Source organism: Onychostoma macrolepis, chromosome 17, assembly GCF_012432095.1.
Source record: "Onychostoma macrolepis isolate SWU-2019 chromosome 17, ASM1243209v1, whole genome shotgun sequence".
Taxonomy (NCBI): Eukaryota; Metazoa; Chordata; class Actinopteri; order Cypriniformes; family Cyprinidae; genus Onychostoma; species Onychostoma macrolepis.
The window spans coordinates 18,433,296-18,460,099 of NC_081171.1; the positions used below are offsets into that span (position 1 = coordinate 18,433,296).

A 26,804-nucleotide genomic window follows, 5' to 3' on the forward strand; every position below is an offset into this window, starting at 1 on the left:
TAAAATACAGAAAAAAATAAATTTACAATAAATAAATAAATGGATAGAAATACTGTGAGTTCATAAAATAATAATAAAAAAATATTAAAATATTATTTTTGTACAAAAAATACATACAAAAATATAATTGTAACATACATGAAAAAATATTGATATGAATAAATATAAGAAATAATTATAAGTGAAATAAAAATATAAAATTAAATGAAGAGTGATTTGTTTTCCCTCCATGAATGAACTTAGAGGGGAACTGAGGCTGAGGGGGTATTTGAGGCCACTGCTGATTTGAGACACTCTCTATTTAGCCGCCCACTTCCTGTCCACCAGACAGATGGGCTATTGGAGCACAGCCTGTTTCCATGACAACTCTTTTGGATACAGCTCGCTGAAAACCACAGGACACAGAGACAGCCAAATAAAATACAAGGGCCCAAGTGGCTTTTATTGGAGCTTCAGATGTGTATCTGATACAAAAAGGAAACATGTCTGACTAACAGTTAAGAAGTAAAGGAAAACAATATCTGTGTGTATAAGAACACTTAAATATGTACATTAAGTCCAAATCAGACAATAACAACAAACTACAAATATTCTCATTTGCATAAATAGATCATTTAGAATGATTCCATGTAAAAATTTCAAATAGTATAGAAAACTTTGTTATAGTTATAAAAAATTCCCATCCCAGTATGTCAATAAATATATACAAAAGCAATGATACAAAGAGCGTATCAGTTACATTTAGAAAAATTAATCAAAAGCTGTACATTTAATCAGAAACAACATATTTTAGAAAGGGGAATGCATAATCAGAAGTGAAAAATGAATTATAGTTTTAGCATGTACAATCAAAATAGTAGTTTATGGGGCATCATATAAACAAAATGTAACACTATTTATTGCTAAGATGCATGCACTTCCTGATATTGTAACTTTGGTAATCGTGAATTACATTAGCACTGATCGCAAATTCAACAAAATCACAGTTCATTTGCTAACAATACAAAATAATGTGCTTATAAATCCGTAGTGTTATTTTGTTCAAATAAAGAAAGTTTATACTGATTCTCTATGGATCACATTTTGAAAATGCCCTCTGAAGGATTCATCAGAGGGCCTGTTGTATGGACCTTATTTGTTCATATAAGGAATGACAGACTTTGGGGAAGTCTAAGGTTGAAAATTGGCAAAATGACCATGTTGAATTTTTCTTGGGAATTAAAGTTACACACATACTGTACACACAGTGCTTGTGACACTGCATCTCACAGAGTTGCTGAGCAAGAGATAATATACTGTACTCACTAAATACTGCTCAGGGTTATTAATATCAATACAGTGAAGCAATGCGGATTCCCCAAACCCATTTCACTACATCCTATTCATTCATCCTTTTTTGAGATTAGCATCTCCAGTGCTATGACTTTAAAGAGGAAAACTAATAGTAAATTGTTATTGTGACCTCTCTTTCAGCATCACAAAACAATTGAGAAGGGATAAAAAAGACAGCTATATGCTTATACTCAGGTAAAATAGAAAATATGGCTCAAAACCTTCAAGGTATTTGACAGAAACACATCAGAGAGAGATTCTATTATTTCACTCTCAATTCACAAAGTACTTAAGGCTCATATACTGTGTTAGGTCACCCCAAAACTGTTCATAAGCCTATACTAAAAGATGACAGCGAGTTGCTGAGGGATCTGTTGTATCCTAATAGAGCAGGAAGCCTGGTGTAAACCAGTCTGGAGGATCTTCAAATCTCCGTCAGCGTGAGCTTAAACATTCCTCCCATTTCCTCAATCTGGATCTGGAAGGTGTCCTCGTTGGAGTAGTGCTTGATGATGTTGTCATCCATGTTTACCAAGATCCTGAAAAGAACCAGAGATGGAGGGACACTGCGCTTTAGTTTTACCCCTGACTGACTGTGGTTCAGTGATTGATGTTGATGCCACTTGATGATTAAATTAGGGCTGTCAATTTAACATTTTAATTTAGTCAAATTATTTATAAATTAATTTATTATAAAAATAAATAATACATTTTTTAATAATATAATAATTTGCAAAAATGCATGCAATTATTTTTACATTTCCGATGTCTCCCCAACCAACAGATAGATAGATTGATAGATAGATAATGTAAAATATAAATAAATAAAAATGAATGAATAAATAAATAAAAAATCTTGAACTAAAAAAATACTTTCAAATTCAAATAAATTAAATTAAAAATAATGAATTTAATGCAAATCATAGCCCGTATAAATGTAATTGATTGACAGCCCTAGTTTAAAAAAATCTTTAAAGAAGTCTTACCCTTTCTTGCATTTCTTGCAGACCTTTCCCATCTTCTCAAGAGGAACATTATATTTTTCTGAAATCTGGTGGAGAAACGAATCCATTAGCAGGAAGTTAAGTCTATTAATATGTTATTGTTAACATGTTATTGATAATTACATAGCAATAAGGATAGCAATGGCTCATTTTAAGCAACTAATGTAGGGTAACACTTTAATTTAAGGTGTTCTTGTTACACGTGTTACATGTACTAACTATTATAATAACAATTAATTATGCATAATTACATGTAAGTAACCCTAACCATATAGTAAGTATATGTAGTTAATTAATATTACTCGGTACTTAAATGTATAATTACAATGTAACAAGGACACCTTAAAATAAAGTGTAAGCTAATGTAAGTGTGTCTTGTAGAATGGCCGAAAGAAACACTGTTACTCAACACAAGGTGGTCACAATAAAACAAATCCATGTTGCAAAGCACAGACTCGTCCCTTCCTTTAAAAGGATAGTTCAAAATAAGCTATTTTATCAACGCATCTTCTTTTATGTTCCACAAATGGTGAGTAAACGGTAAAAGAATATTAATTTTTGAGTGAACGATCCATTTAAAGTAGTAATTCGGTGAGTAGTGCAACACTATGTACTGATTAAATGAAACATTTGAAGGCCTAAGTAAGTTTTCAAGCCAACTAGTATCAAAGTTCATCTTATTTCGGGATACGAGTGGTTCAGTTTAATGTTTTCCCAACCCCCCCCTGACGTTATCCTAACATTCTCTCTTCTCATTCTCATAGCTGGCTGAAGTGCTGCAATGCTTGGTTAGCATTGTGTTCTGCACACTATGTGAAAACACGTGCGCATTCTTATACCTGTCACAGGAACCTCTTCAGCCCTTGCCAGCTTTTGTGCTTATTAGATGGATGTGTTTGTGAGCCAGCGTGATTCTCGGTGTGACCACCTGCATTGTTTTAATGTAGACGGCCCGTTGACAGTCGATCTCCTGCTACGTAACTCAATGTCCCCATTAAATCACCCAGCTTCAGACTCTAATTTCAGGGACTTTTCTGCACTGGCCACATGTTAGTGCACTCCTCTGGCATCTGAATTTCTCTGGGAGGTGCTGTGCTGCATTAGAAATGTAGCTGTGGGTTTGGATGGGATGTATAATTTTTGGGTGGAAGCTTTCTTGGAAGGAGTATTGTATTTGTGTGTGTTATTGTCTGTTTGTGTGGTGCAAGCGATGCATTACTAAACAAAATTATACTGTTATAATGTTTAGAACATTAAATGAATGTTTTTCTCCATTCTTTCTGTGACTGTGTCCTTAAATAACCCTGCACTAAAGGCAGTGAACCTGTATTAGTTACATTAGATTTCTCACAAAGAAATGTGAGTGGTTCTTGCCTGAACGAAATACTCTACCATGAAGCTCATGTCATGGGTGGTCACTCTTCTAGTGTTTCTAGTGTTAGTGCACTGCTATTAGTTTTATCATCAGGCAGGGAAAAAGTCAAAGAATGGTTGTTTCAAAAAGTGAAATTAATTCCAGGTCATATGGAGTTAAGTTAGCATGTTGCTAAACTTACAGAACAACAGTCTAATAAGCATAAATTTACAAAGCACAAACAAATATTTTAATTAAGTTCCCATTTTTTTAAATAGTTTTAATAATTGTTGTAATACTTCAGCATTATTACCATTTTAATTAAATTATATTTTTTATAATATTTAGGGATACTTTTTGACATCCACTATATTGGATTGGACAGAGTTTATCGCAATGCATTATGGGAATGTTTTATGGTTTGAAACTGATTTCAGTAGAGTTTGATGTTGCACATAAGCAAACAATGCAAATGTCTATTAAGCATAAAAATACAAATAACAAAAATATATTAATAAAACCTAAATTAGTATTATTATTAATAGTAGTAGTATTTTAGCATCTTAATTTTATCATTATTATTGCTGTTGTTGTTAAATAAAAATTTTTATTGGATTTATTTTTTACTCTGAGCTCATCACAATGCATTATGGGAATGCTTTAGTTGGTGCAATTGATTTCAATAGTTTGATGTTAGCAGGTTGTTTATCTAATACCATAATAAGCACAAAAACACAAAGCACAACCAAATATTTTAGTAAATCAATCAGACTTATTTATTTATTTATTTACCTACTTACACTTTTTAATGTCTATTATATTGGATTTATTTTATAGACAGAGCTCACCGCAATGCTTAATGGGAATGCGTGTTCACCATTTCCTAACCGTATATGATCAAAAGTGAAGCCTGCCTTAGCAAACGGCACTAATAATGTTGATTGTGGACATTTGAGAAAAGAGTAGTGAACTCACCGCTTCCACCAGGCCTTTTAGAGTGGGAGTTTTCAGCATGAGAGCATCAAACACTTCCTCTGCCTCCTTGCGCACATACAGCAAAACTGCAAAGGCAGAGAAATTTGGTCAGCTATGGTCACTCATGCACAAACTACAAGCCCAGTTTTCTTGAAACTGAGGTCAGACTTGGAAACCAAAATAAACTAGAAAGTAAAGACCAAGTCATCAGCCAAGGCTTACATGTGGCTGTGGCAGATGATTTTATATGCTCTTCCAATGCATGCCTTTAATAACTTTGTGTCTCACATGCTGTTCCCTGTAGTGGGGTTGCTGTTCACATCTATAAACACCGGTGCCGTCCGCTCCTCCCCTTTCACCCAAAAACCCCAGAAGGACTAGTCAGCATGCCAAGCCATTACTGGGAACACTGAGCTACAGCAAGGGAGGTTCAGTGATGTGGACAGTCCGAAGTACACAGATTACACACATTACATCCTATTCCAAAGCCGACGTGTTGCCTTTGGCAAGAGGTTCGGTTAAATCCACCCACACATGGCTGACCGTGACTGCTATTCGATAGATAAACAAGCAGAGGAGGGCCACAGAGAGACAAGGCATTCGTGTTGGGAGGGCTAGCAGCCTTCGATGACCTGCAAATTTCCGTTCTTTATTTACTAAATCCCACCGATGTTTAGTTCTGCATCCTTTGTTAAAGTGATCTAAGCAGAAGTGATTGCCACTAAAATGTTGAGACATACTAGTCTATAATTAGGACCTATCTGGGTACAAACAATAGCTCTGTTCCAAAACCTAGTCAGCTGAATCACTACCTACTACCCACAAAGGCAACTGCCTTCTAAGGCAGCATCCTAAAGTCTTGGAACCTCACAAGTGACCGATCTGGAACAATGAACAGAGTGACTCCGCATATCACGTAAATGGTGCCCCACACACGCAATTAATAATAAAAAAACAAAAGTTTGATATGAGCATGAGCCTACCCAGGCTCATTGGAAATATGTGCCTCTATGTACATTTCTGCAAAACTCAAAAAACTTACGTATACGTACGAATTGCTGCAGTTTCCAGTTGAAATGAACACTAGAGGCTCCTTTTCACACAAAGTATGATTTACAGGGCCAGAGTTTCGATAAAGCAAGCCTAATATTGTTATTCAAACCAATTTTAACATGCTGCAAGATTTGAAAACTGGTACTTTTAAACGTTAGCGTCACATATACAGCTTCATATATATGGGTTTTCTAAGTCAGAAAGTTTGCTCGGTGGTTTGCACTTGTGAGTGGAAGAGCTCCGGTACAAATGCCTGGGTTGGCATGAGCATGTTGCCAAGCTAATTAATATTACAATACACATACAATTAATGACATGCTGTAGCACACACAAATACTGGGTGAAATAATCAAAATAAAGAACAAAAAAAAAAAAAAAATAATAATAATAATAATCTAAATTAAAAAACAATATTTTTATTTAAAAATACATATTAGAATTAAATCAAATAAAGTATTTATTATTCTTTTAATTCAATTATATTTTATTATTGTTATTGTTATCATTATTATTATATTTTTACAATTATTCAAAATTATTATTAATTATATTATTTTATGGATACTCTTCAGTACTGCATGAAATGTAAATATAGGTGTTCATGCCATGTCAGAATTATGAGATTCCAACTTGTAAAAAATGTTCACATCCTCATAAAACTTGTAATTACAACTTGTAAACCCAGAACTTTCTGAGAGCTCTAACTTGTACAACTGATTTCAATAAAGTTTGATAACAGCATGTTGCTAAGTGAATTAACACTCTAATAAGCATAAAATAAATGACATAGCACATATACTGGGTAAAATAATAAAAATTAAAAACAATAAAACAATATGTTTATATAATTAATATGAATATAAATAAAATATATATATATTTTTTAAATATTATTATTATTATTATGTTTACAATTATTTTCACAATTTGTTTGTTTACAATTGTTTACAATTTACAATTATTAAATAATATATATTATTATTATTATTATTATTATTATATGTAGATTTTTATATTACAATTAAAAAATATTTTATTATACTATTTTATGAATTCTTTTCAGTACTGTTCACGTCATGTCAGAATGACTGTAATTACAAGTTTCTGACTTGTAAAAAGCATTGAAGTCCTCATAGAATTTGTAATTGCAACTTGTAAACTAAATTTTCTGAGAGTTGTGACTTGCATCACGTGACTGCTGTACCACCTGACTGCGGCAAATTCATTTTGGCGCTGATCGTGTTGCCACAGAAACACATAACGTCACGAGTTGTCATCTCATAATTACGATAATTACAGCATTTCTCTCAGAAAGTCTGCCATCTTGAATTTTTTATTTTTAATGAGCATACTGCAGTGCATTATGGGATTGTCTTTTCCATGAAGGATACATGTGATATTGCCTTAGAGTTAGTAACAAACAACATCTTAGGACATATCCTTCATAGGCAGCTCACTACGTTTTGGAACTGAGCAAATGTGTTTTGAATTAGGATGTTTTTGTGTGTGGTTACTCACAAGCAACCAAATGGCATTGCACCATAACAGTGCCGAAACTATAGTGCCAACAATTTTGAAATAAACACAAAAATACCCCCCAAAAATCTGTCTCATCCACAGCAGGGACATAACAAATGACATATAACCCAGTTCCAGTTATAACACACCTCTTTTGGGCTCATCCATCCTTGCCAGCTTATTGGGAGGTGATCCAAACTCCTCCTCGGAATAAGGTAATCTCTTCATAGCTGAGCTGAACATTGAAAGAAGGAAGAGAGAGGAGACGATAAGAAGGATGCAGCAGATAAATGTAGTTCTGAGAAAACCTCCATCCCTATAGAAAAAGAAGGCGCTAACAAGTACATCATTACCCATGACACAAACAGCACCTGCACATTTCCTGGAAACGCTGTACAGGGAGCAACACTTCAGGGCAGAGCTAAAGGCTGTTTTGCTCTAATAATGCACATTTTAAACCCTCCCCTGTCTTGAACAAGCATTGTTGAAATAAATGAGCACAAAGAAGGCAAAAGACATAAACTCACCCCTCCTCTGAGTCCTCCGTAGAGAAAGGCTGTAATGAGAAAAGCCACAAATGAAGCTAAATAACATTCATTAACAAATACCTTTAATATTTCAGGCATTGTAAAACCAGGGCTCATTTTTCAGGCCAAGAGCCCCATGCACTGTAAAAATGTTGCACTGAAAATTTTCAGTTTGTTCAAGTGCCAGTGTTAAAAGGCTTTCAGTTCACATCATTTGATTGTGCAAACTGAAATTTTTCAAAGAAAGTCAACATAAAACCTCTCAAATCATTTACAGTATATTAATAATATTAAGCAGCACAGCTGTTCAACATTGATGATGATAATAATAATAATAATAATGTTTGTGAGCACCAAATCTGCATATTAGAATGATTTCTGAAGGATCATGTGACACTCAAGACTGGAGTAATGAATGCTACTAAAAATTCAGCTTTGCTATCACAGGAATACATTACATTTTAAAACAGATTGTAATAATATTGCACAATATTACTGTTTTCTACATTTTTTTAATTAAATAAATGCAGCCTTGGTGAGCATAAGATACTTCTTTAAAAAATAAAAATAAAAAAAATAAAAAAACATTATATTGAATACAGGATATTTATGTACTTTGCCATGAAGCTCACATTTAAAAGTCATTAAAAAATTACATTTTAATTTTACTTGATTTAAACATTCAGCTGAACTGCTTCACTTTGTTTGCCACAAAAATCCATTTACGATGAAACAACAATTTCCAGATCCCCTGCAAGACGACCACAGACCCCCTGTTAAAGACCCCTGGGTTAAATCATTAACACATGCTAACACGGTTAACCTACTTGGGATGATTAATGATGCGCTTGTAAATTGAGACCAACTTTTTTTTTTTGCTCTAGGTCCTGCGTACTGCAATGTAAACTCATCACAAATGACCCCCAGAGTATAAATCTTACCATTCAGAACAATAGCAAGATGCATTGTACAAGCACATAAAAGCACATCTTTCCATAGCTCTGAACGCGCTTCATTTGTGTGACACTAGAAAAGTATGGCAAAGTTCACTTTTCTTGTTCTTTTTGAGTGTGATTTTAGTGAAAAGTAAACAGCCAGAGGGTTTATTTTTGGATCTACATATACTCTGGGTTTCAGTGTCACACAACTACTGATGATCACAGGTCATGTTTAAGGACACTGTCTAACATTTGCTCTCCTGTGTGTCATGTGATTTTAGTCGTATAGGTGACTAGGTTTTTGAGTCAAAGGTGGACGGTGAAGTTAAAGGAAGGGTTCTACCAAGAAGCTGAACTGATTTAAAAATAAGACATGCGAGTCAGTGATGGGTACATTGATGTTTATGACCAGAATGGTATGCTGCACAAAGCTGGTGGGGTAAAATATGCATGCTTTGATTTGTTAAGAAACCGCGCGTGGGCAGAAGAAGTGATCCCTTGCCAAGAAACCTCTGATAACAGCCAATCCCATGCCATAAATGGCAGATTTCATAACCGTGAGAAATGACTGTATTCCTTCCAACTGACTGCATCATTCTGGTCACCGTGACCCAACGACAATCTGCTGTTTCCGTGAAATGTTTCAGCAGTCTGCACTCACACATGCAATAAAGAGCACTGAAATGATAATTTCAATATGCTTTTACCGACAGCCACTTATATGTAAATGATAATATGGAAAATTTCTGCTTGGAGGCTTCATCATAGAGGCAATGGCACATACACTGAACAAAATTATAAATGCAACACTTTTGTTTTTGCCCCCATTTTTCATGAGCTGAACTCAAAGATCTATGCACACAAAAGGCATTTTTCTCTCAAATATTGTTCACAAATCTGTCTAAATCTGTGTTAGTGAGCGCTTGTCCTTTGCCGAGATAATCCATCCACCTCACAGGTGTGGCATATCAAGATGCTGATTAGACACCATGATTATTGCACAGGTGTGCATAATCTGCATCATGTCTAGCAGCTGTATACTTGTAGAGCACAATTCATTTGAGTTTCATAAGTCTATCAATGATGCAAATGTTAAAAAGCTGCAAATATCTTTTTAGTTTGTTTTTTTTCATGGCAGACTTATTTACCCCCAACTGTTTCAAAGAGGTCGTTTGAAACGTATAAACTTTTACTTTGAAAATGAAAAAATTTTGCACAGTCTACTCACATGACGCTGGAAGGTGGAGAAATGGATGTCGGGGATAAAAAGAACAGGCTGCGTCTCGAAGTCCGTCATTGTCTTGAAGATGGTGATGTCGCTGCGCTTGTGCAGAAGGGGAACCTTGACATCTGGCCCAACTGGGAAAAATGGAGCAAGGACAGAGTGAAAACCACCTCTTACTGGAGCTCTAGTCATACATTTCTACTATGAAGCACCATCAAATCAGTTCAAATCTACACGTCAAAGTAAAAACCTGAAGCTGTGCTTACAGTTTCCCAAAGGAGTGTTGACGTCAGGGCATTTGCCCTTCCTACGGGACTGTTTCCTCTCCTCATCACGGATCTTACGCTCTGCACCCTTGTCGCAGAAGACCTTAATCTGGCAGTAAGCGCGGTGGATAGGCTTATTGCTGCGGTTGTTGTAGCTGTAGGTGTCGATCTGTATGTTGAGCGGTAGGCCCTTCACTCCCTTCTGAGAGGAGAAATCTGTGCTCAGACAGTTCACTGAGATGAAGATCTAACGAGGGAAGAGAGGGAACAATTCAATGCCATGCAGCCATCACTTGTTACAAATTGATCATAATTCACACTGAATATAAATTCTTACTAGTCCAAAAAAAAAATTTTTTTTTCTTCCAGAATTTAAAAAAAAAAATAGTAAAATGTTAAAGTGCAGTGAATTGAAAGAACAAGCAAGAGAAAACCTTAAAGTGCTTTTTTAGTCTTAAACTTCATCCACTGTGTGGATAGCTTTGCTTGTTTTGAACTTATGAATACTGTTTTCTGTAAATACATGAGGCGAAACTGGGAACACAAGACCATTATCTGTGTTGTTTGTCGCCCCCTTTTGAAAACAGAATAGAATCACAGCACATAATGTTTTTTAGACTTAGGGTTTTAAATTCCAGCACTCTGGAACTGCTGTTCCATCATGGGCTATAAAACAACCTTAATATATTATATAATGAAATAATTTAATTAAAACTGTGAAATTTGAAATATCAGTTATTACTGTTTCGTCTACATTATTGTTTCTGAAAATACTCCATATGAAGCATGCAACATGTTTATAGGTAATTTACACTGAAAAAAACAAACAGTTATAGCAAGTAGTGATCATTTTTTTTCAGGATTCTTTGATGGATATAAAGTAGACATTTTCTTTGTAACAATGTGAAAGTCTTTACTGTAACTTTGATAAATTTAATGCATCCTCACTGAACAAAAGTATTATTTTCTTTAAAAAAAATAAATAAATAAAAATTCTTACTGACCCTAAACTTTTGAACGGTTGTGTATATGTACAACTCTTAAACAGCATCTGTTTATTCCTACCAAAGCAAAATTGACTTTAACTTTATTCAATGACAATACAGCATCTTGCATAATAATAGATTATTAACAAAAGGCCTGAGACAAAATAAGAATAAGAATGACAAACAAATGGTCTTTCAACTAATCATCAAATATTTGCACAAGCATTCACTCCGCTAGGGAGCGCCACAAATCCATTCCAACCGTCCTTTTCCAAACCTCTCAGGGTCTTGCCCTTTCTCTCTCTCCACTTTCTGTTTCTCTCTATCTGTCTTTCCCAAGCATACAGAATCTAAACCACTCCCACTTGTAATACTGCAAACAGTCGGCACACAGAAGACTGTGCACACGGATGAGTATCCTACACCACCGGGCTTATCTTATGATCTGCATCCTGGTTATAGGACAACACTGCTCAATGCAAAAATACCCCATTTCAATTTTTAAACTTTGTATTGTTTACTTTAATGTGACTAATTAGAACTATAATTACATGAATACACAACAAATACTATTTCTCAGACAGATCTTCTCCAACTTCGAAAACAACAGAAAAATCAAAACTAATCAGACTGAGGCAGAGGATTTGAACCAAAATCTGTTTGTCACTTTGCGACGGGTTTAACCCGACTAGTCTCGACACACTCGTCAAACAGGATTCCATTAGCTGTCAGTGCTCACTGCTCCCCCATCAGAGTTTCCTCATTCTTGATGCCATTGTTGGGCGTGTCTCCCCATAAACCCATCAGTTCAGCACAAAATAGGGCCGTCAGGCCTAATGATCTGAGAACTAATCATTTCAGCATTCACGTACACCTAATCTCACTGAAACAACAAACATCTACATCAGTCCAGCAAAAAATAAAAATAAGTAAAGGTATTAGCCAATGTTACACCAATGCCCAGCTCAAGTAACTAAACTAATCTCGGAAAGCCCCTTCTTCACACTTTTCTTTGGATATTTCTTAATGTTTCTCGGGATACAGCACACTTTGTTTTTGTTGCCTTTTTTATGTACTCTAAGTGTTATGAACATGGTCTATTTTGAGTGTAAATCTTCCTGTTAGTCATAGTTTTCCTAAAAGGTCGTGTCTATTTTAAGATCCTTTATCCGCGTACCAAAAATACATACCTAGAAATTTAACACATGGATACAAATTAAAAAAAGATGTTTGCTATTATTCACCTGTAAACTCAGTCACTTGTTTTCTTTAACAGATGTCAAGAGGCAAATCAAATAAAAGAGCAATAATGTTGTTTATTAATTAAATCTGTTCACTAAAACTAAGCAAACATTAGAAGTGCCCTAAAATGTCTTTTACCTTTGCTTCCTCGCTGATGTCCCATGTGAATGAAATGGCGTTATATGAAATCTCCTCAATATTGCTGATGGTGTTGAAACTTTCTTTGTAGTCCGCTGTGGGAGACAAGAGAGGCTTGATTAATTAGTATAGACAGACAAGTGGATGATTTAGATTTTGTAAGAGAATGGATAAATGGGGAATGGAATATTTTGGTCGTATCATAATTTGAAATCAATAAAACAGGCTTTTAGGGCTGTTAATGAGCTTTTTAGATAAAATCAAGACAGTTAAACGTAACTAGATAAGTCTTTTTTTGTTACATATGTTGTACTTTACTAATATAATATTATGACATTACAGGGATAGTTCACCCAAAAATAAAAATTTCTGTTATCATTTACTCAGTTGATGGTAGCCATTGACTTCCACAGTATTTTCCATTCTATGGAAGTGAATGGCTACAGTCAACTCTTTAGTTATCAACATTCTTCAAAATATCTTATTTTATGTTCAACAGAAGAAAGAAACTCTTACAGGTTTGGAACAGCATTAAGGGTGAGTAAATGTTGACAGAATTTTCATTTTTGGATGAACTATCCCTTTAAGTCATAAAGAGTATTTTCCCCTCAGAAGTTGACTTTCATTGAAACCAAGATTATGTTGTGTAACCTTTCATGTTTTACAGTGCTCATCTTTTATTTGTTGTGTTCATTGTGGAGGTCATTGATGGCTCTCTCCTTGACCTATTGTCTTGTCCCCACCTGCAGCCCCCCCTGAATCCACTTTGTCTGTATGCCTGTTTGCTATCTGTACTCATTACTCCACCCTGAACTACACTGGACCCAGAGAATCATAGAGACATGAAAGTATGAGTGAGATCAATGACTGTACTGATGGTGTACTGATACCCCAAGACAAAGATTTCTCACCAATATCAATGCATCTCTGCTTGGCCGTGTGCTGTCTTGAGTGCCAGTATTTCCAGTGCTTGAGTTGGTCATCTCTGGATTTCTCTTCTCCAAACACTACCATCACAACACTCTGAAAAACAACATAATGTTTGTTTTATATATATATATATATATATATATATATATATATATATATATATATATTTTTTTTTTTTTTTTTTCTTCCATATTCTTCTTACCCTGACTTTACAGATGGGGCCATGCATCAGTTTGCCATTGTCGGTTTCCCTGAGGGTGATGGGATAGAACTGTCCCTTGTTGAGGTATGTCATTGTGCCATCACCAGATTTCTGTCTGAGAGACTTGGAGGCTTCTAATGTGTATTCAAAATTATTACTGTTGATCAAACACAAAAAAAGGGGTCACCACTTAATACATATTTGCACCATCAGACCAAATACACCCATGACAATTTCCATGTTTGCTATTACACAGAAGAGGCAGCTTGTTATATTTGTTGTAGGCTGACGTTCATTTACACATGGGCTATGAGCACCTGTCAGGAGGATGCACCAGTGACATATTCATGCTATTTGCACACACTCAGCTGATAGAATCTGCTATCTCTTAAATGGAATTAAGTTTTTTTCTGAGGTTATGTTTGACATACCCTGACATTGTGTCAAAAGTGGTGTAGTCCTCTTGCGGGATGGGACCCATACCTAACTGGAGATCCCTTGGGAACGCGAACACCTGTGGTACACAAAACACACCACATCACCACTCATTCAGTCAGTGGGAGAAAGCTGATTGCTAAGCAAAAGAAAAAAACAAACGGCTCTCCCTGTGTGTGCAAGGTTTTTGTGGAACTATCATTTCTAAGGAAATCCTCCCTTCAGGTTTAAAAAAAAAAAAAAAGCAGGTAGAGAGAGGGAGCGGGAATGAGAGCGGGCAAAAGAGAGAGAGAAAAGGCCCTGGCTATTATGTGAGGAAAATGCAGCACTTTATTGTGTAAGAGAGACAATGGCATAATGACATGCTAGCTGCTATTTTGGCATGTTCAAATAAAAATAGGGAGGGGGCTCAATTCAACAATGTCTTTAGAGTCACCAGGTAAATGAAGTATTGTCTGAGGGTGGGAGACAGGAGATATGTGTATGTGTGTATGTGTGTGTGTGTGTGTGTGTGTGAGAACTCACATCTGAGTTCTCTGGGAAGGTCGAGTCTGGGGTGCGTGGCTGTGTGTTCGGACTGAACTGGTTGTGGGGGAGCTGAGGGTCAAATACCACCGTGTGACTGTCTGGTTCTGAGCAGTGGGGATTGGGGACTGTGACGGAGAATCCATGTGATGGACCCTCAGTCTTCACTGGGTAGTTTGGTCCAGGCGCAATGGATACTGTCACCGTAGTATCGGGTGAGGGGAAAAGGCCTCTCTTGTCTTGAGTGTGCTGGTGCCCTGGAAGAACGATATTTACTCCTTTCAGAACCTGGATTCGGTTCTCCGGCGATGGCACTTGAAGAGTGGTCATCAAGTTTCTGCTGGAAAATGTAAAAAACAAAATATACAATATAAAATGTTTAAAAAATACTTTCCATGACTTACAAACAACTGATAAATGTAGAAGGTAAACATTTAACTACAACAAACATTGTTCTTTTTCACAAAAATGTGCAAAATGCACGGTTGTTAAAAATAAATATAAACCTATCATGTCTAAACCTAATACCAAAGATAAACCAAGTCATGCCACCCACTGACAAAAAATGCGCATGCGCATCTCTACGCGTATAATCTTTTACCGACAGCTTTTTTACCAATCAAAATTTTATTTATTTATTTATTTTTTGCGAAATGTGAATATTTGCTTGGCTTAATTAAAAAAAAAATACAAAGTACAGATAAAAAAAATATATCTGCGCTGGGGAAAATCCCCCTTAAAAGCATTAAACAACACAATCAGCGCGGGAACATGCAATTCTACGCGCATGATATTTGAAACATTTAATATAAAGTGCTCTCATGCTTCGAACAGTTTAGTATTTTTTTTTTTTACATTGATTTTAATGACGTAATTTCAGCGTGCTCAGCGAACAGACCCAACAAATCGATCAAATAAATCGTTGCTGACAGTTTTCTTCATGGATTTTTGTAGATTAGTAAACTAATTGTAGCTCTAGCAAAGAATAACATAAAGTAGGGTCACATCTTCTCAGTATGGGAAAAACGGCATTCACTATTGCATCTTTGATGAGAGCTTCACCTTTTGTTGGGATCCACATCAGAGCCCAGGACGTCAGCCTTTGGCTGGGTTATTGTTCTCTTATCCCGCGGCACCTGGGTAAAGTAAACATGTAAGTCTGACCACATCCAATAGCATCAGCTTTACCCATTATATCTGTCAATGAACATATTTAACATGCTAGGTGACACTTTATGAAGCAAAAGGATGTCAGATATCATTAAATTCATACTTCGTTATTGAGCACGCAAATAATTATCATAAGCATTAAATAAGGTTTTGTTGTTGTTGTTGTGTAAGGTTCCTCCTTTCATCCCCTTTAAAAGAATAATGCTATGATGTTTCCATTTGTCTGTTTTAAGGTATAACTTATTTAATGTTTTTAATTTAAATGTATATATGAAAGATAGCTTATATATCGAGGGGTGAGAACCAGAAGGGCGTAAGTGTCATTTTTGGTGAAATGGATATATATATATATATATATATATATATATATATAATCAAATGAAAGCTCTTAATGAGCTCTTTCTACTTGCAAAAGTACTGTCATCTATGAGTGTACACATTTTTATTATAAAAAATTTAAATCAGTACACAAAGTTAGATCAAACAATGGTAATTTATTTTTGTTTTGGCTCTCCTGTAAAGTTGGTGTGACTTACTTCTTTCTGGTTCTCACCACATGAAGTAGAAAGACTAAAATATAATTTTCTTGTCAAATGTACTCCAAAAATCATAATTTCATTTACAACTTCAAAAAAAAAAATTACAACTTGTTTGGTGTATTACTGCTATAGCAGTATTTTGGGTTTGTGAGAAGTGCATTACAAATTATTATTATTATTGATGTTAATCTCTACTAGTTGTACCTTGTAGTATTCGTATAGAAAACCCAGAGCTGCGGCACTGTCTTCATCTCCATTGATGCTCATCATGGCCTTGGTGGCGGCCGTAAGGGGGTTCTCCAGGAAGGACTTCCAGGCCTCATCCTCACTTGTGTAAGGCCGCCGCTGGTTGTAAGCCGGATCATTCTGTAGCACGAGCACTGCCCGCTTACTGTGAGGAACAGTTCATAAAGAGCCGTCAGTACTAGAACAACAGCTAAACAAATCGTCAGGTGGAGGTAGATGGGCTGTGTGATTTGTAAACACAAAGAGTCAAAAGGAACAAAATGATGGATGTTGAGCATCAACAATCTGAAGAGGTTATGGCATTATTGCTGGTGTCAAAGTTGACAAAAGGGCTGGCTGTTGTGAAAGGCCTTCTTTATCTCAGGATCTGTGACAAAACCAGCCCAAATAACAAATCTCTGCACAGACCGCAGCTTCCCGTTTGACAGCGTGTTTCACTGGCTCTTCCAGTAAGACGGCCAGTAAAGTGTCAGAAGGAGATCTAGTGACTTTTCACAGACTGTGACAAAGTTCATTAAGAAAACCGGTTATGGCCTCTGTGCGTTTTCGTCATGGTTATGTCATTCTTGAGTACCATCATCTATTATTTAGACAAAGGTGGCTTACAGAGATTGAATATAGTCTGATTCAGTGCTCATTAAATGTATTTATGTGTTGAAATATCTCACAATGAAATAAGGACATGGTATTTTTCAACTTTTAAGCCTTTTAACTTGGGTGGGAAAGCAGGGCGAGGTTAAGTCAGGTGGGGAACTTAGCCGTCACATAAATGTGACTTAAAAAAAAAAAAATCTAGTGTATTTAAGGAAGAACATTTAAGCAAAAAGAAAGATTATCAAGTTTTAAAGTATAAACTTAAAACATGCCTTTTCAAATTTATTTATGATAGTCTTCATCCTGATGATGGTTAGTCTCGTCACACAAAACTCTAGCCTTTAATAATGGAATGAATCCATAAAGAGTTGCTATGACACAACTTTGCATCCAGGTTGGTTAACGCAAGCGGATTACGAGTAATTTGATAACTAATTGTGCCATTCTTTCTCCCTGTTTGATTTTAGCTTTGCAACCTGATAGATCCGTTATCCTGGGACAATAAAACCTTGTGGACACGCAATCCCACTTCTAAAACAAAAGAGGCGATCAAGCGCAAAATTACTAATGATGCGTTTGTGGCCACATCCGCCAAACTCCAAACACTAACACAGGAGAGTTTTAGTTTTCTCTTCAGGATTCACAGACACAAGGTCTCACGTTGCTTACGCTATGGTGATGGTCGTCAACAAAGTTCTGTTTGCATGGGGGAAAGCTCACCAACGGGCAGATATTTTGGGTGTATACTTTGGTTCTAAGGCTGGCCGCACACTAGAGGATTTTAAGGCCGATTCGTGGCTTGTCGCAAGCGATATTTTGTCCAAAACATCCTCTATTGTGTGGTGTCATTACAATTGCTTAACTGCTCCCGATCGAGACGGAGCGTCCCCGAACTCAAATCATAAATATCAAACATGTTGATCGGGCTGCCTCTGACGTGATGCCCGCGATAGCCAGTGAGAGCGAGCAAGCATCACCTACCGGATGTTGCGTGCTTCTACAGCTGAAACTTGGCAACCACAAACATGCCATGAAAGCAGAGAATATCACCCATATTCTTTGTTATACTTTGTTTTCACTGTGAAACAGAACGCGCGCAAGGAGAGCCAGCTGACAACATTGATTGTCCTCTATTTGTTTTTCTTCTCTAGTCACATTTGATCTTACGAGTGTGTGGTCTCGTGGTCTGGTCTAATCATCTAGTGTTCAGAGGATTATAAGGCTGTCTTCATGTCTGTGGTCTCCCATGGTTTTAAAATCGTTTAAGATTTGAAAATTGTCTAGTGTGCGGCCAGCCTTAAGTACAGACGAACCAATTCTGAGAAGAAAACAAAACCCAAACTTTTCCAAAAAGGTCGCAGCAGATTCAGTTTAGATTTGCATGCTTTAAACAATGTACAAGAGGCTTAAACACTGTTCTTGAGAAGAAATTGCCAACGCCTAGAAAGCAGGTGTGCTGTTTCAAGCAACTCTTCTTTTAAAACATTAACAACATTTAACTTGATAAATCGTAACGTAATAATCATAAAATAATCTTACTCTTACTGCCATTACAAAATGTTTTTACTATCTAAAAACCTTCAGCCAATATGTTTCGCCAGTTATTACCTTTCCAAAAACACAGATGTTGTTTCCAGCTGTACCTACAAGAAGCCTTTACTTATTGAGCCTCACTCCAAACGTGATTTCACTCCAAACGAGGAAAATGTACACACAAAAATACAAACGAACAAACCAAATTACACGTAAGTCTGACAAATAGAGCGCGGTGCTCGTAACTCCCGCGGCAGGTGCAGGTACACCTGTGACCGAAGCAGGTCTGAACATGACAGGTGAACTGAAGAGCCCAGACAGCACAACTGTGTAGCGGAATCAGCTCTCGGCTGTCAGTCCGACTCCTCGTGGTAAGACACAGTTTCCAGAATTACTGAGACGAGTCAGACTGAAGAAGCTAATCTCTGTCAGTTCCAGCAAATTAACCAAAACTAAGCAGTAAATAGTGCTCTATTTTTCAATCATGGGATCCTTTTCTGTTGATCATCTCTCGGTAGACTATGGACCTACAGTGGTGAACTTACTTGTCATGCTCCTGTGACATCTCTTATGGTCGAACTGGACTTTCTAGTTGGTACTGTAAATCCGATCCTTCTTCTTGTATGGAACAACGTTTCAGGATGGGATGAGGGCTGCGTTAGAATTGCCTGTATGAGAACGGGTTTTGTTGGCTTTTCTCGCTTTTTTGGATATACTGAGAAATTGGGGCCGGTTTTACCTGTGACAGGGCACTGGATTGGATTACACCTGAGAGGAGGAGTTTAATATTCAACAACGCTCATTGCTTATGGTCTGTGCATGTTTAACTTAACAAAAACCCAATGAAATTAATGGTGCAGTGTAACAGTGGTTTTTTTATTTATTTTAGCACTACATGACAGCAAAATCTTAGTATGTTTTTGCTCCTAGAAGTACCTTCAAATTGTTCAGAGCTACATTTAGCTGTAATTTAGACAGTATTTTAATTTTTGCAAACATGCCTAATTCAGATTTAGCATAAAAAAAGATTTCTTTATATTTAATGCAATTGAATATTACTTTCACTAAAAAATTAAATTTAGTGTTACGGAAATTAAAGTTTAAAATGTTGCTTTGTCTTACTTCATGCTGAAGATAGCCTGAAGTTGATACAAATAGTTTTTTTTTTTTTTTTTACTAAAATGTAGAAATTACCATTTTAACTTCAAATTATATATAGGCCTATACTGTTATCACCAGAGAGTAAGAGACAAATTTGAACAGTGAAATGTGTTATTTTGCTGTAAATTAATTTTCATGTTGTAAATCTTCTCGGCAGCATTTGTCTTCACATGTATTCATGTGTCTTTAGTTTCTTGTGATTTGTATGCATAACAATATTAGGTGTTGCCAATACAACATTAAGTACCCTGCATTCATTTAGCGTAGTAGGATAGGCCCAATTCAAACTGCTGTGAACACCCACACCAACCCAAAACTAAAGAGTTCCTTAACGGAAAAATGGGGTTAATGCAAGTATATTAGCAAATGTGCACAGTAATCTTTTGAATAATCTGTTTGTTTGTTTGTTTATGAGCAAAACACTGATTTGTGTTTATTTGCATATCCTTTTAATAGTCCACTAGAAGTCTAAAGCCAAAAGGAGATGTTTATCTTACTTGCAGTTCCCAAATTTCAAGACATTTACATTTTTTAATATGCAAATCAGCCAATTTCATGAAAACCATTTCCTCCTCAGTTTCTATAACATTCTTTTACTGAAAAGGGTAATTAATATATGTGTAAGCATAGAAAGTCATTCTCACTACTGGATAAGTACGTTTATACAGTTAAGCAGAGATAATACCTAAAAAGATACAGAGATGAGAAAATAAACATCACCCCTTCTTAGTGAGAGAGGGCTTTAGAGATGCTATCATTCAGTTTTCAGTTTATACTCCCCCCTCCATACACACTTCTTCTCAGAGTCCTGCTGCAATGTTTATTTACCCTAATGCCCAGACTTTTGCTTGAGCAGGCACACTGTTTATATTTGCTGTCATGGCTTTGAATGTGTGCTGACAGCAGGAACGTATTAGAGACTGTATGCTAGTGGAATGGTAGCAACTGGCAAAGCCTAATTTACTTATTGCTACTTGTTTATTTTAGTTTTAAAAAATGTATGAAGCTAGTACAATGGAATTGTGAAGATGTGTGTAAACAGAATATATATATATATATTAATTATTTTATCATTAAAAGCTACTTTGAGTCCTAAAGCCCTGTTTGAAGTCAAGAATGGGACGTGATTGTACACATGAAACTAACTTAATAAGGATTTATTCTCTTGCTCATAGCAAAACAACCGAACCAACACCCATTGAAAAACACCCTACAAAACTATGCATTCAAAGAAAATCCTTAAAAGCCTGAAGCAAATTATAGTCAACCAGATTAAAAAAAATCCCACAATTATTTTTTATCTGTTGTTTCAGATCTGCAAATTTGTAGCATTTATTTAGCTTTATAATAGAACTGAACAGCTGTCATTTGTCATATCTTTTTTAAAATGTGTGTAACTTGAACTAGATGAATACTGTAGAATATGGAAGAAACTGTATTATATAGAAAGCATCATCAAGGAAGTACAGTAACAGCAGCCTGCGAGTCATAAGAGATTTGCATGGATGACAAACAGATGATGTAGACTTTACAAGCTTATGCATCCCTCTAGATTTTAGTCACAAGTTTAAATAAAGATACAGGTCAGGTAGAATCTCAGAGCAGGAGGTTTAAAAATGGCTCTCTAAGGCTGTAAATGGGTTCACTGTTTTATATATATATATATATATATATATATAACAACATTTCTCTGAAATGTATACATGCATGTGTGTGTATTTATATATACATAATAAATATACACAGAACACACACATATATTGTGCAAACAAAAACTTTTATTTTGGATGCGATTAATAATCGTTTGACAGCATTAATTAATATATATATATATATATATATATATATATATATATATATATTGGGTAGATTACTTACAAATTGTAATCCGTTACTGATTCCAGATTACATGACAAAAATTGTAGTCAGTAACATAATCCGTTACATTACACATTTTACACTCGCTGAATTCACAATTAAATTACATATGTCAAATCAGCAACAAAAAACTGAAATTAATTGCCCCATGAATGTTGTTTCTTATGCTCAAATAGCGTTTAAAAAGCTTATTTTTCAAGCTACACCAGCCAATGTGCATGCGGAGTCAACGTGCTTACTGCGCATGTGCATTGACTGGTCTAGCAGGGCTGCGTTCAGCCCTGACAAAATGTTGCAAAACGTTTTTTAAACGGAAAAGGAGGCGCGTTGAACACCCTGTTCTGATGACGCAAGAGTTGCAACTATGGCAGCTGAGAAGGCCATTCTTTGTGTTCTTTTTGAAGAATTTTCAGAGCCTGATTAAATCAGTATAAATACATATTTAATACTGCAAAATACGCTCGATGTTATAGTCACTGCCCTTGCCGTCCATTCTTATGTGAAGCACTTAATTACCATTGTGTATGAAATTTGGTATATAAATAAACTTGCCTTGCAATGAAGCTAAAAATATAAACAACTACATCATCATGTTGATGTGCAATATTGTTACTATAAAACTCTTACAACAAAATGTCTTCTAATAAATAAATTGTTGCGTATACCTAGCTGCAGTGGACACATTTGTAAACGACTTTACTTGGACCCATTGTGCGAGTTGTCTCTTTAATACAGCGTGGTTTATATAAATGTTGCTGCTGATGAGAAAACGTATCTAGTTCAACCCGGAAACCTTAGCAAAACGTTCCGCAACGGTTTGAGCTTGAACGTGCCCCAGGTTTCTATGGGAAATTTGGCTCTTTCATTTAGAAGGTGGGACTATTCCTCCATATTGTGCGTTGCAGTTTCTCCCATTCATAATTATAGGAGTGAACTATCTTTGTATTTCGATAGTCTTTGTTTTAAATAAAACGCTTGGCCTGCTAAAAAAGATGAAATATTTTTATTTACCTGCATGCCAACTTAATGAAACCTTGAACATGCAGATGTGATACTTAATTATTGAAATATATATTTTAAAATCTCAGGGTAGGGTTGGGTATCGACTTCGATACTTTTTAGGCACCGACCGAATTGCCTCGATACCACCGAGTATCGAAAAACGTCTTGTCGTTCGGTGCCAAATTTCGATACCTAAGGGGTTAATCTCATCAACGTCAGTGAGGCCTAGGTGTGTTCGACTAGAAGCGACGCGGCGCAGATCGATCAGTGTTTGACATCCGCGAGAGCGACTCGGAAGCGTATGGAGCAGTCTGCTACTACACACAGACTGAAGCGCGCGTGACGCTCGCGGTGATTTCAGCGTCTGCCTTCTCACTCAATGAGGACATGAACAACATCTCCAGAACTGCTCTGAGAGTCACTTCATGAGCATTTTTACCGTTTGATTTGAGTAAAACTAGCGTCATATCATATACACACAGAACTGTAAGGTATTCACGGCAACCCGTCAAAATAAAAGTTCGGTTTAACTTGGAAGACACTGCGGCAGAAATATATTACAGTACTATTGTTCAGCAGACAGTACATACTGCTACTACTATTAAAATTATTAAAACTTTATTTTTTTTTTTTAGTAATGATCACACAACATTTCTTCCATGTTTTAATTTTAATAGTAAACCCCTTTGTTTGCCAAAATAAATAAATAAACTTTGATTTTCAATAATTTAAAGATAAATGAAATTAATGTTTTATGCCAGATACAGAACACAGAATTTTTGAGGAAAAATAAAACATTTCATAAGGCTATTTTAAGAATAAATTTGAATAAACGAAGTTGTTTTTAAGCATTCAAATAATTAGACACACTAAAACGCCCACTTATGAAAGTGGATAAAGATTTTCAATTTCTTGAAGTCTTTAACAACCTAGAATAAATGAATAGAAATGATGATTCTGTCTGAGCTATGTGTTTTAAATTGAAGACGCACTAGTGTAAATGTAGCCTAACAGATGTGTAAACTGAAAACTATTTGAACTTTATTAAAATTATTTGCACTGATTTATTGTGTCGGATATATTTTGTTCCTTTGTGCAGTGGCTCAGGAGACAAGGCTTTGGTCTGTATAAATGTCAGCAAGCTGAAAAAATATTTTTTTGAGAGAATTTAATCTTGTTAAAACTGATTTCATAAAATTGGTATCGAAAAAAGTATCATTCAGGAACCGGTATCGGCATCGGTATCGATATCTAAAATATTTGAATGATACCCAGCCCTATCTCAGGGTACTTAAAGCAAATATGTTTGGTGAATAAGGTTTAGGTGACAAAAAGCTTTAGAATGCCTTCATTATATGTAACTAAGACATAACGTGAATATGTGCATTTTCATTGGTTAAAAAGCCTACAGAGTAATAATTCAAATAAAAAATGAATGTGTTCATCAGTAGTTGATGCAATGCTGAAACCCTTCTTAAACCTGAAATGATTTTTGTAAATCCAGTGGTCAAATGCAGTCGCCACCTGACTAATGACTGATCTTTGTGTGAATGTCCACAAAACTGGGCTATATATACATATATAATGTATATATTCAGTAGGCTATTTTAGAAAGGAAAATGTAAAAGATGAAAAAAAGAATTTAGGGAGAATCAATGAATTTATTGGATAATTTATTGCTATTGTGTGAATAATATGTAATCATGTAATCCATAAAAAAGTAACTGTACTCTGATTACGAGTATTTTTAAATGTAACTTACTCTAATTACAAGTACTTAATTTTTGGAATCTGATTACGTAATCCAGATTACATGTAATCAGTTACTACCCAGCTGTGTGTATATATATATATATATATATATATATATATATATATATATATATATATATATATATATATATATATATATATATATATATATATATATATATATATATATATATATACTTTTAGATTTTTATATTTCAAAAATATATAGACTGTAAAAGCAATTTTTTGAAACAGTATTTAAACATTTTTACATTTAAATAAAACATGTTTTATAAGAAAATACTATTTTAGTCTTTCTACTTCAAAATAAAAATAGTTTCTACACCATTTTTTTAGCATAGGATGAAATATGCTAAAAATAAATATGCTAAAAATATTTACATAAATATATAATATCTATATATTTACAGTGTGCGCTGTAACACTGTTAACACTTAAATTATACTAATTAACATATTCCTTAGAAGGACGGATGGCTGGATTTGCTTGAATCTATTTGCAGTTCCCTCAGGATGTGGTGTGTGATTCCTCTCTGTTTGTGTTCTCTCTCCTCGCTCCTGCTCTTAACAGTTATTTGCCAGCTCCAGTCATAAGTCTTGAGTGTAGAGCACCAGGATGTGAGGGTAATAAGATGCAAATACAGACCACCTTTTAGGCTTGCCAGGACTCATTCTGACTGCGTGTATATTATAGAGCCTAGTGTTTCGCATGTGCTGATAAAGTTGTACGGATAGACATTACATCCAAGCCACATCCTATTTGCTCTCAGTAACGACTGCTCACCTCTTCACTGCCATTTGACCAGTTACTGCCTCGAGACAAAAGCGGGATGTTAAGCAAATAGAATGGAAATACTGAAGGATCGCCATGATGTGCTGAAATTGACATGCCCAAATGACTAACTGCTTTTTGCGTTTTCCCAATAAACAGAGCAGCGCTGAAGGTTGCTGGGATAAGCTCTGGTGTTTTGGCGCAACAGTTTGGAAGATGTTATCAAGCTGTCTTGTGTGCTTACAGTGCAAACACAGCTAGAGGGTGAGGGTAGCGTGGGCCCGTATGCTGAACCCTCCTCTATCCCTGTCCTTTCATGTCTGATATATCCTTGAGGTCAGCAGAAAGGTCGGGTTTTTTGGGACGTCAACGGACTGGTTGATTTAGTTTAGTGGATTATTAAATTGCTTGGGAAGTTATGCTAAAGAGTATATTGTTAACCTCATATCAATTGACATCAGTCAAGTCAACTAATTTTTCTTAGTAACTGTAGCCAGATCAATAATAAATAGGAGCTTTTAGAGAATTTTTTTTTTTTAAACACATGTGCCAAGTTTTCTATTCAAGTTGGTTTCATTTGTTTTCAAAAAACATTTATACCATTTTTAAAGCCTTAATTTAATGACTTTAAAATGTCATGTGGTGTAACCATTATTATTATAACCATTGTATTTATACTCTGAATCCACGCAAGTGTACACATCTTAATCATTATCATATATATATATATATATATATATATATATATATTATTTTTATTTTTTTATTTTATTTTTTACAAATATCATGAATTATTACCAAGATTTATAAATGTTTGGGAGGCATTTCTGAATTTTTGAAAATAAATAAATAAATTGAAGCATTAAGTATTTCCTTATATGCTGAATACATGTGAGTGTATACATCTTAATCATCATTATATATTCAATGAATTTTTGTATTATTAATTATTTTATTATTCACAATAATTTTTGTTTGAGGTTGTACCACATGACATTTTACAACCTTGTTTCATAATGTCAAACTGTCTGATATTTTAAGAAATTGGTCACACCATCATTAGGATCTGCAGTGGTCCTCTCAGTGATGTAATTTTCTGTTTTATGTTTTCTGGATGTTTCTGGAGTTTTTAACTTTGCTGGTCGCACCACATGACTTTTGCAGACAATTCTAATGTATTCATTAAGACATCAGGACAGTTGTTTGGCATTTATTAAATTATGCTCCCAAAATATAGCAATTAATTTTAATGCAGAAACTAAAAACATGCTTGTCATAGAAGTCATTGTATTTGTGGTTTGTGTTTTTGAATGAATGAATAGTTTACGTCATTGACCAGTGTTACAGCTGGGCTTTTTGTCTGGTCACATATCAAAAATGTATTTGGCCAAAATGAAGCATTTCGAAATCCAAATAATGACCAACATCATTTCCATAGGCAACAAGAGTTTCATGTCAGAGCAAGCTGCCAGTGAATGTTGACTCAT

General features: G+C 35.3%; 1 protein-coding gene across 3 annotated transcripts; it reads right to left on the reverse strand.

Annotated features, from left to right (window-relative positions):
* Positions 1-416: 416 nt before the first annotated feature.
* Positions 417-19,478, reverse strand: grhl1 (grainyhead-like transcription factor 1). 3 transcript variants are annotated; one of them, XM_058749858.1, is made up of 15 exons: positions 19,278-19,478; positions 16,564-16,750; positions 15,713-15,786; positions 14,651-14,987; positions 14,122-14,204; positions 13,691-13,847; positions 13,470-13,581; positions 12,559-12,653; positions 10,193-10,439; positions 9,930-10,060; positions 7,764-7,792; positions 7,386-7,471; positions 4,666-4,751; positions 2,319-2,383; positions 417-1,871 (listed from the first exon to the last, which is right to left on the reverse strand). In XM_058749858.1, exons 1-15 carry the CDS (start codon positions 19,295-19,297, stop codon positions 1,757-1,759), a joined length of 1,824 nt encoding a protein of 607 aa, XP_058605841.1. In that variant the 5' UTR covers positions 19,298-19,478; the 3' UTR covers positions 417-1,756. The 3 variants fall into 3 exon arrangements, with proteins under 3 accessions (XP_058605841.1, XP_058605839.1, XP_058605842.1); XM_058749856.1 differs by having other exon boundaries at positions 14,651-14,990; positions 19,278-19,472; XM_058749859.1 differs by lacking the exon at positions 19,278-19,478 and adding an exon at positions 18,808-19,234 and having other exon boundaries at positions 14,651-14,990.
* Positions 19,479-26,804: the final 7,326 nt, after the last annotated feature.